This window comes from Anneissia japonica, unplaced genomic scaffold, assembly GCF_011630105.1.
Source record: "Anneissia japonica isolate Jap-2015-1 unplaced genomic scaffold, ASM1163010v1 scaffold3262_len730253_cov190, whole genome shotgun sequence".
NCBI classification, from domain to species: Eukaryota; Metazoa; Echinodermata; class Crinoidea; order Comatulida; family Comatulidae; genus Anneissia; species Anneissia japonica.
In genome coordinates, this window is record NW_022732572.1 from 177,464 (window position 1) to 188,562 (window position 11,099).

Genomic DNA, 11,099 nt, shown 5'->3' on the forward strand with positions numbered 1-11,099 from the left:
GCAGGTAAATCCCTGCGGATCCACTAGAGCCCATAAGGCTGGAGCTTTATATCCGCACTCTCATCAACAGATGAGAGTGTGATACTCCTCCCAGATGGGACGCTAGAAGTCCATCACAAGCTACTACTAGCAATTTGCTGGTACCCATTGATAAAGCTGAGTAGACTAAGAAATAATCTTTCTCAACCTCGAGGTTTGGAAAACAAACTTTTACCGCTGTGCAAACACACTTTTCCACATATCGGGATTAGTACTAAATAATCTCAAATTATTTATGTGGGTGTTTGTGTCAGTGACACAAAATTGATACCATAAGATGTGTATGCTTAATGCGATACCAAGGTGGCTCATATAAGGTTGCTTCCTTCCCACACATTACAGGTAAATACTACTTTAGGGTAAAAAGCTCTATCTCTGTGATGTGCCAATGTATAGGCATGATGGTGTCATATTACACCAAAATATGGTCTTATCACAGTATTTGTCACACAAAATGTGATAGTGTAAACAGAATGCATAAGAGTAGATTAATATTGTTGTTCCCGTTGTATTTCATAGCATCAAATCTAAGTTTACTTTCAGCTATCTGTTATATTGCATATGTCATTTACTGATGATGTCAGGGGTGGGGGAACTTTGATATTTTGCTTTATAATTGTTTGATTTATTTTTAATATTCCTTTGTTTTCTACTTCTTTTCTTGGTAGTACCCTGAACTTTTAGTAGCATCTTACAATAATAATGAGGAGTCACCCCATGAGCCAGATGGTGTTGCTCTTGTCTGGAACATGAAGTACAAGAAATCAACTCCAGAATACATCTTCCACTGCCAGGTAATTAACCTCCAAACGTACATGGTAGAGTAAGCTGTAACTTTCATGCTGGGGTGCATATTTTCTGTTTCACAGTTCAATGTTTAACCTTAGCGGATTTAATTGTTTTCTCTCAACTAAAGCAAATACGTAAGCCAGATAAGAAGATGTTACCCATGCGTAGTGACATTTTAAAACCAGGGTCTGTTAGTCAGATTTTCTTTTCACTATGACCTTTCACCCAATCCATTTTGGTTAGTAAAATGTAACCACAGAGCTATAAATCATAGGTAAGATACCAAACGTATGCTTTAAAGCTTAAAAAGAGGCCTTTTCAAGCAACATAAGTATTTGCATCCTCATTTTGTTGCAATCATTTTTCCCTAAAAAGAAGCTGCCCCAGGATTTTCTAGATTTCTGGTCAGCATTTATGAATTAGATTGCCTCCTTGCCCTCTATAAGCTTAAATGGAAAATGAGGTGTACAAAATATATTTGGGTTTTTTTTCCCAGTCACCTGTAATGTCGGCGTCGTTTGCTCGTTTTCATCCAAATCTGGTTGTGGGAGGAACTTATTCTGGTCAGATTGTACTATGGGACAACAGAAGCTACAAGAGGACTCCAGTCCAGAGGACACCGCTGTCGGCTGCAGCTCACACTGTAAGTAATAATAATAATAATAATAGATAGATTTATATAGCGAAAATATGCGCTCGGGACTAGATGTTGCACTTTTCAATAACTTTCTCCTCCCCTTAGGGTCACTTCATGTCCTCCACAGCCAGTAAACCGGCGCACTTTCATCTGTCGATAACAGGGGCTGAGTGAACCAGTACACCAGGGTGACCCCCTACTCATCTTGAAAGATGTACTGGGTTCTTTAAAGTGCGCTTAAGCATCTGTGTACACTTGACCTACAGTTTATAGTCCTTATCCGAGAAGACTTGTTTCACCACCAGAACTATAGAAGCGAGCCGGCCGCGAACCCGTGCCAATATTGTTGGCTATGATCACAGGCCCCTGCCTTAACTGCTCGACCATTTGGAGTAGTAGTACTACGTTCATATAAACCTAATTGCCTTTCTATTGATTAAATCATACAAAGTTTTGAGGTAAAACTGATATGGTATCTGTTTTTAGAGGCATATTTTTGGACAGAAAAGTTTGAAATTTTAGTAGTATTATAACATCCTTGTTTTAATTATTATGAACTTAACAAAGTAGAGTAGAAAAGTTGCACTAAAATTGTACAGTAAATTTGATGTTAATTAACATTTATTTATTCATTTGGCATCACTGCCCAGGAGACACAAAAGCAGGAAACCCTCAGTCACCAAAAGGATGTGCGACTCCCTGAAACAATACAATAACAATGAATTAAGTGAACTAAAACAAAATAAAAGGAAAGATTGGAATATTGTGAAAAGCTATGATTTACCATGAAAATAATCGTTAAGCTCGTTTTTTAAGGTTAGAGAAATCAAAATAAATGGCCATTTGGCTGTTTACAATTCAGCATGATTACACTACAAGTTGTGGATTAATTTCCTAATTTCAACTTTAGCTACAGGTTTCCTCCCTGTAATGGTATGTATTATGCTATTTATTTATTTCAACAGCACCCCGTGTATTGTGTGAGTGTTGTAGGGACTCAGAATGCTCATAATCTAATCAGTGTGTCAACTGATGGTAAAATGTGCTCGTGGAATCTGGATATGCTCTCTCAGCCTCAGGTAAGCTTGCAGGTTTATTTATTTATTTAAGCTTTCTTTAACCGGGGTATCCAATCAGTGACTAGCACTGTTTCTAAGGAAGCCCTGGTACATACAGTAAATATAACAAATAATGTTTATAACCATGAAATTCAAAAGTAACTAAAAGTAAATCAAAAACAATGATAAGATAGCCTAAAACTTAAATGAAAGCAGAAAAATGAAAACTACTAAACCAAAATAAAAAAGTTTAATTAAACAAAGGGAAAGGTATTACTGAATACAGATAAAGACCTCTTTTTTAAACATATTGATAACAAAAGTATCAAAACTGTTAGGAATGTTGTGAGAAAGATTGTTCCAAAGATGAGCAGCTCTGGTATGAAATGTACGCTCACGACAGTTTAAATTTGCATTTATGTTTAATACCGATAGAATGCTATGTGCTGCACTTAATGCAAGCCACTGCATGGCTTGAAATATCTATAATGGAAATTGATATCAAAGTTACAAATTCATCCTGTGAAAACAAAGCTATATAATATAAAAAATGTAGCCACTTCAGGGTATGCTAACGAAAGCCTGTTTTCTGTAGTTTCTATACTACACTTTACTAGAATAATATATCAATCAACTAATAAGCTACAACACCCATAATCATTTCAGGTGGTTGTTTTAATAACTTGTATCACTGTAAAGGATGGAGTGGAACCCCAAAAATATTTTTTAATGTGTTCCAAGAAACCACCATGTATTGTCTCCTGTATTCCATGTTCACTTTAAATTAATATGACATAAATAAATAATAATTTATATAATTAATTAATCAGTAATTAATTAACAATCAGTAATTTCATTTTACAGGACAGCATGGAACTCCAACATAAACAGTCCAAGTCTGTAGCGGTCACCTGCATGGACTTCCCAACGAATGACGTGAACAACTTTGTGGTCGGCAGCGAAGAAGGTGCCGTTTATACTGCCAGTAGGCATGGCAGCAAGGCAGGCATTAATGAGGTGTTTGAAGGCCACCAAGGTCCAGTAACCGGTATTGATTGTAACCATGTCCAGGGCCAGATTGACTTCTCTCACCTGTTTCTCACTTCCTCATTTGATTGGACAATCAAGCTTTGGAGCACGAAGGTATTATAAACATTTTTAATTTTATAAATATCTTCAGTTTTAAAAATAATTGGTCATAGAATTTTTGTGGCAGTCAGCTTCCGCATATAAGGTATACTGTATTTGTAGGAAGTTAGGCCAGCTTAAGTGTCTACTTAATACAGTGCAAATTATACCAGCCTAAACATTTACTTAATATGGTGCAAATACAGCAAAGTAATATTTAGTACAAAAAATATTCATTATGGATATCGTAATAAACATAGTTAACATATATTTTATTAAATTTTTTTCCTATACTAGGGTCGTTACATTCTGATCAGGCTCCTTACAGCTTTTTGAGTATCCTGGCTGTTCGACAAAAAATATATATTTTTTTTGTATGAGGAGTACATTTCATATGTCTATTTTTAGTTTTCGGAAGTTATAAATGATACGAAATGAAATGTAACAAATAAAATACCAAATAAAGAAAGAACTAAAAGGGAAAGGTATAAGGAAGAGGAAAAGGAAAGGGAAAAAGAAAAAGAAAATCATGTACAATTTGATAAAATTAATTAAAATAACAAAAAAAAGAAACAAACAATTAAAACAGAAAAATAAACAAACAAATAAAGAACATGTGGAGAGGTTTAAGCCAAGCTTATTTCTCAAAATAATTTTCTTTTTGCTTTTATTAATTTCCTGTAGAATGTTTAGGAGCTACATTAGCTGCATAATATATAAAAATGGCTCAATTTTTTTTTCAATGTATACTGAAATTTTAAGTTTGACAGAAACGCTTTTAATTATCATTTTTTGCAATGTTTTTTATTCTGTCATATGTCTTTTGTAATCTTTAATGTATTGTTGAATAAAGAAGAAGAAAAAAATGTGTACATAAATCAAAAGAGTATTGTATGTTTTTAATAATTGTATGTAAATGTAAAGCATCAGTACAAATAATATATGAAATCTTAGTGTTCTTATAACTATACATCTATGCAGTCAAGAGCACAAGTCAAAGCAAGCACACCCTCTAAAGAATATACTTTTTATGGGTTTTTTTATTTACATCTATCTTTTTATGTTTTCTTGTTCATTTGAACAAGATGGTTTGTCATTATAATGTCCTTGGAAATTATATTTATTCCTATACCACTTAAACACGTTCACTGCTAGGTGAACTCTTACCATTGATGTTCAGGGAAGAACCTGGAAGTTCATGTTTCATTATAGTTGATGGGAATGATTTTTATCATGGTGGCGCCCCTTATGCCTTGGTGTATGAAATGAAACTAGGAAGAAAGGCTTGGCACTCAACGTTTACGATTACTTTACTAACATTTTTTTTATGCTTTGTATAGCAATCAAAACCAGTTTATTCATTTGAGGATAACAGTGATTATATATATGACGTAATGTGGTCACCAATCCACCCGGCACTTTTTGCATCTGTTGACAGCATGGGTAGGCTTGATGTCTGGAACCTTAATAATGACACAGAGGTAAGTAGGAACTTAATAACAAATCTCTGATCATATAGTCAAATTACCAGTCATTCCCACCAAGTCAGACAACATAACTCCTTCAGAAAATTAGACAGTACTAAAACACATTTTGAAATTGTAGATCATTCCTTACCTTTATTATGTCACAAATACTGTATATACTTACAATAGTATTTTGTTATTTAATAGTTACATTTAATACAAAGTGTTTCTATCTTGTTGTAGGTACCTAGTGCTAGAGTGACGTTAGACTCTCAACCAGCAATCAACAGGGTACGCTGGGCACACTCTGGCTACCAAATAGCGGCTGGTGACGCTGACGGCCGTATATGGATATACGATGTAGGAGAGGTACATTTTCAAAACTTTTAACAATGATATTGTCTATGTATTGTTTTTGTAGTGAAACAAATTCTTGTTACTGCCATGAGATTCACTACATATGTTGTATTCAGCTCAAAAATGTTGTATTATTGCTTTGGTTATCTCTTACTGTTGTGTGATTGTGTTGTTTTATGTTGTACGTTTCACCTTTTTGAATTGAATGGACGAGCGGTTAATGCAGAGGTGCCACAACCTACAGCCATAATATTGGTGTTGGTTCTCGGATAAGGACTATAAACCATAGGCCCAGTATACACAATTGCCTCATGTGCACTTCAAAGACCCAGTATATCTGTCGAGACGAGTAGGGAGTTACCTCAGTGTACTTGTCCATACAGCTCCTGTTACTTGCATTAGGTCCTTTAATAATAATAATAATAATAATTTTGGCTTATATAGCGCATTATGCTAAAGCCTCAATGCGCTTAACAGTAAAAATAAAATTCGGGAAAAAAAGAAAAATACAAGTTAAAAAGGTGAGTTTTTAAAGCTGCCTTAAAATCATCAATGGAAGTTGCCTGTCGGATTGTAATAGGCAGAGCATTCCAAAGAAAGACAGAAGCCCAAGAGAAAGAACGACTACCATAATGCTTTGTCGACGGGCGAGTGGAAGGTCCTTTGCGGGATGTATCTACGTAATCATACAATATAATCAATTTTGGGTTTTTTTTCAGAGTTTCGCAACTCCGCGAATGGACGAATGGTCAAGATTTGTCCGGACATTAACAGACATCAAAGCAAATGCTGCGGATATAGAGGCAGACAGTCTAATGCGGTGAAACCGCCACCTCTTGCAGCATGCTATCATCTAACCTATGTTCCATGTGCATGTTTGTAAACTTAATTCTGTGGCTTGATGTGCAACTTTCAAGACTTATCAGTGTTGCTAAGTCTGTTGAGCATTTACAGTAAAAATGGGTTAATGTCCATTCAAAATGCATTCAACCATATTTTATTTATTTATCCACAAAACATATTTATGTTGTAAAAACAAGATTATTCAGTTTTACTGTAATAATAAAAAGCATAAGGATTTAATGTATAAAATTGTGGATTTTACAAAATTGCATTGTATTATACATTAAGAGGCCATATGTAAATTAGCTATTAACTTACCTATGTTTTCATGAGAAAGCAGAATCTGTCGGTTTCACATCTCAAGCACACAAAACGTTAGAATAGTTCTGTGTATAATCACGCATTTACTTCAAAGTGGGCTGATCCAAGTCAGTAAATTTTATATGTAACTGTTATAATAATAATTTCAGAAAATTGTTATTATGCACATTAAAAGTAAAGTGTAGATTTATGCCATTCGCTAGTTAAGGATTACACATTTCTTAAGTACAGTAATAACTTAGACAAATTTTGTCTTAAACAGTCAAACAAAAAATTGTTAATACTGTATCTGATATGTTAGAGCACCCCCATGTGCTAGAATATCAGTACCAACAGTTGAGATCAATATAGGAATGAAATTTTGAAATCTTATCGTACATTTATGAGTTAGTGTTCCCGGTTTTATACCTCAATCCTTAAGAGTTTGTGCTTAAAATTTATTTGATTCCTGTGGGATACATTTTTATGATTTGACCTGTGGCTCAGTGCTTAAGATGCTTGCCTTCCAATCCTGGGGTCCTGGGTTTTCCAAAGACACCCACTGCCCAAACCTCTTAATGAGACCTAGTTAATATGTAGAGCATCATGTGTATATATTGGCCTTGTGAAAGAGATTGCCATTTATAAAATAATTATGTCAGTGATGATGATAATTATTGGAAATTCTTGGCCCATATACCTAAGTGAATAAAAAAAAATAGGTTACCCTTCCCCTCCCCATCCTAGATATAGTGAAATAGTGAATTTATTCATTTTCACATGATATTCAAACCCAATATCTTCTATGTCGGCAATGGATCTTGCATTCTACATGAAAATCTGATCAAATATACAGTTCATTGGAAAGTTCTGGTTTGGGTTTTATTCAACACTTTCTGTAACTTCAATATTATTGTTCGATTTTAATCCACACAGCCCATCCACAAGGATGTGCTGCCTTCAGTGAATCCACACAGTTAATCCACACAGCCCTCCTACAAGGATGTGCTGCCTTCAGTTTTGTTTATGTGGGATGGCAGTTTGTTTTGGTATAAATTGAATTGTTGAATATAGATGTAGAATGCACCTAAAATCCAAGTATGTAAATTATATAATAGTGATATTTAATTATCAAAATAGATTATATTTGTTTTAAATTCCAAACTTTTATGGTTGATTTTTATCATGTAGTGATAAATTTAAATTATTATTATTATTATTATTATTATTATTACTATTTTTATTATTATTATTCTTATTATTATTATTAAATATATACCATCTATGTTGACCTAAAATATAATAATAATAGTAAATGACATTTATAAAGCGCTCAACACCAGTAAGCCAACCCCAGAGCACATACAAAAAATTAAAATTAAAGTATATATTGATGAGTTCATTTGTTTAAAGTTATTAGCTTTTATTTGAAAATTTGAATGGGAGAATGTTTCTCTCTCCATTTAACAGGTGCGTACATAGTATTGTTCCTATAATGTTGTCATTGACCCTAATTTCTGGTAATCAATTTATGGACTTTTGTCTAAATTATAAATTAGAAAGTTCATAACCTTTTTGATTTTTAAAATGATTAATTCAACATTTAAATTCCATTTTGAAGGATTTTTTTCAATATTTTATGACAGATGTTATATCTTGAAACACTTATGTTAATTGATTTAGTGGTGTTTTTTTTTATTCTTGGTTTCTAATTGTGAAATATATTGCTACCAAAATTGTAACTTCATATAGAGTAAAATAACATTGGTTGAGCGGAAAGAGTATGAGAAATAAAAATATGTATGTCGACTCAAATTCCTGATTTTATATTTTGTACTTACATAGTTTTATTGTTAGTACTGATCATAGAGTAAGTCTATAGTTTGTTTATTAATTTTAGAATTCACCATCACTTTCATTTTTTTTTTCATTTTTAAACACTTTTACCATATACGGTACTTTATTAATGAACAGTTTTTATTTGTGATTTTATCAATTTGTTTTCTGTTGCAAATTTTTTTTTTAAATACTTTTACTTTACTGCACTGCTTTTGGAACTAAGCCCTAAGCTCTGTACACAACATATATAGGCATGATGATGTCATATCACAGCCAATTATGGGCATATCACACCCAATTATGGGCATATCACAGTTATTTTTGTCTGTCAGTCTGCCAGACAATGTTTGATCGCATTTCGGTGAAGTGGAGTATTGTCTGACTTCCAGCTGACTTGCAAAGATACGTGCTTCGTCTCATCAGTTCTAAAGCAGGTGCTATAGTATCAAGTCTGATTATAAGCTCGTTGTAAGTGTGACTATGAGGATGGTGGTGTTGATATGGTGATGAAAATAGTTTAGTTATTACTTGATACAAGCACTAGCATATAATAGCTACCTTCAACTCTAAGCAATTTGCCTAGTAAATCTATTGAATAGGCTGTGTTGGTGAAATAATATTTTTAAGTGTACTGATGTTTCAATGCAGACTGAGCATTGTTGATAGGTGATCTTCATTCAACCCATAGCTGAATCAAGAAAATGAGTCAAATTATAAGGATGTTATACTATTTTACTTGTTCTTACCGAGACTACACTTTCATTCACCTCACTTTAAATGGCTCAGTCAAATCATCAGATCATTCAATACTATTTTACTTTATATTCATTAATTAAGTCCTCTTCAGAGGATCTTCCCTGAAGGCAGCTTAGTCTTTCTCAAAGTATCAGAAGTTTAAACATCCGGCCATTGAATAATTAAACTTATCTTTCTAGATCAATATATTTTACAATGTTTTTCCAATAATTATTGTAGGTTTATCTAGGCTCCTTACAGACAACCGAAATCATCAATGGCTTCTGTTTTTCCTATAGATACTTGGTACTGTTGCACCTCATTGTTCCAGGATTATTAACCCAAACTATCTTATTAATTGCCAATGCAAAACATTAGTTATGGTAGCAATGTATCATTTAAATAAATCAGAGGGGGCGGATATCCAGTACCCTTGATACATTTAAGTAGATAAGCGTAGATAAGCAAGCAACCACCAGAATCAATCTGTTGATAATAATTTGGTTGTGTAAATAGGCTTTTTTTAAATTTTGTACAAATAATATGACTACCAAATGGATGTTATATCATTTTACATATTTTGATCCTAAAGTACTGTGTGCACCCTGAACCATGGTTATACCTGGTCCCTTTTATTACATCAAGTTGCTTTTCCCTATAAAATGCAGGGTTTAGTGAGATATCTTTAATTTGCTATCCTCTTTTCTAAGAAGCAATATTCCCAAACCCTGCTTCTAACATTTTAACACAGCACCCTAATACACTTTTTCAAATCTGGATAATGCCCTGATTTATGTGGCAATCATATATATACATGGTAAAAAATATGAGGCCTATAATATTAGGTAGGCCTGTATCACTATAGTTAAAGGGGTCATACTAATACAACCCATCCAGTTAGCTCAAAATATGTAGCTTATCGCAGTGCTTTGTACCTATTGGTGCCGTACTGTGTATGTACCGAGGTTTCACTAATCAGACCTTATCAGCTCCTATCCCCCATATCTGATGACTCTATACTAAATATTCTAACCCTTGTTTTCTGAACTCTGTGGATTGGTTCTTTGCGCAGTAACCTTGAGGCCTAAGCGCTCAAAGTTTCTTGGCTGTTGCAACAGAATATATAGAATTTCACAGCATCATGATCATAAGAATCATTATTTTTTCTGTCCTTGTTGGTTGTGGTAAGTTAAGTTTTTATATTTTTTTCAGTCATATACTCATTTGCTTAAATTATTTAGGCATTAAATACTATCTAAATGAATATAATTATGTAAAAACAATTGTTGATTGTAAGTTAAGTGAAAAATAAATGCACTTAAAATATTATTACAATATTGTATTATGGCTAAGATTTCTCGACCTTGCCTTTTGTTTGCCATTGTTATGAATCCTGTTGTCGAAGTTTTTTTTTTCTTGTCCAGTATGTAGCCAAGGATGCGGAAAAGATTGGCAACAATTTGGGAACACATGTTACTTTGCATCCCAAGCATTGGTACCATGGAGTACGGCTCGAGACACGTGCAAGGACATGGATGCTGACTTGGCAATTATCAGGAACAACGAGGCAAATGTTAGTATAATGAAATTAATCTTTTTATCTCCATATTTTTTCATTAGTTCTGAACGTAAAATACAGTTGAAAACATAAACATAAACACAAGAAAGGGAAAATATATGTGCCAACAGTAGGCCACTATTTCTATACAACATTGTTTACCAATTAAAATAGAAATTTAACATTTACATACTTCTAAAACTTTTAAAAGTCTGCAATAAATATATTGATTTCTCATGTACAGTTGACAGTATTCAGAAACATGCTTAAATTAATTGGGAGGCAATACATTTTTTCAGCCACAATTGTGTCCCAAAATCCTTCCCAAATTTTAATTATTTTTATAAATT

General features: G+C 33.4%; 1 protein-coding gene across 4 annotated transcripts in view; it reads left to right on the plus strand.

Annotated features, from left to right (window-relative positions):
- LOC117115737 (cytoplasmic dynein 1 intermediate chain 2-like) overlaps positions 1-8,432 on the plus strand; it is a 32,375-nt gene extending 23,943 nt beyond the window's left edge. For all 4 annotated transcript variants that reach the window (XM_033259663.1, XM_033259661.1, XM_033259662.1 and 1 more), the window contains 7 exons: positions 708-833; positions 1,325-1,471; positions 2,431-2,544; positions 3,388-3,666; positions 4,992-5,132; positions 5,361-5,486; positions 6,194-8,432. In XM_033259663.1, coding sequence (XP_033115554.1) covers positions 708-833; positions 1,325-1,471; positions 2,431-2,544; positions 3,388-3,666; positions 4,992-5,132; positions 5,361-5,486; positions 6,194-6,298 — 1,038 coding nt within the window. In that variant the 3' untranslated portion in view covers positions 6,299-8,432. The remainder of the gene's footprint in view (positions 1-707; positions 834-1,324; positions 1,472-2,430; positions 2,545-3,387; positions 3,667-4,991; positions 5,133-5,360; positions 5,487-6,193) is intronic.
- Positions 8,433-11,099: the final 2,667 nt, after the last annotated feature.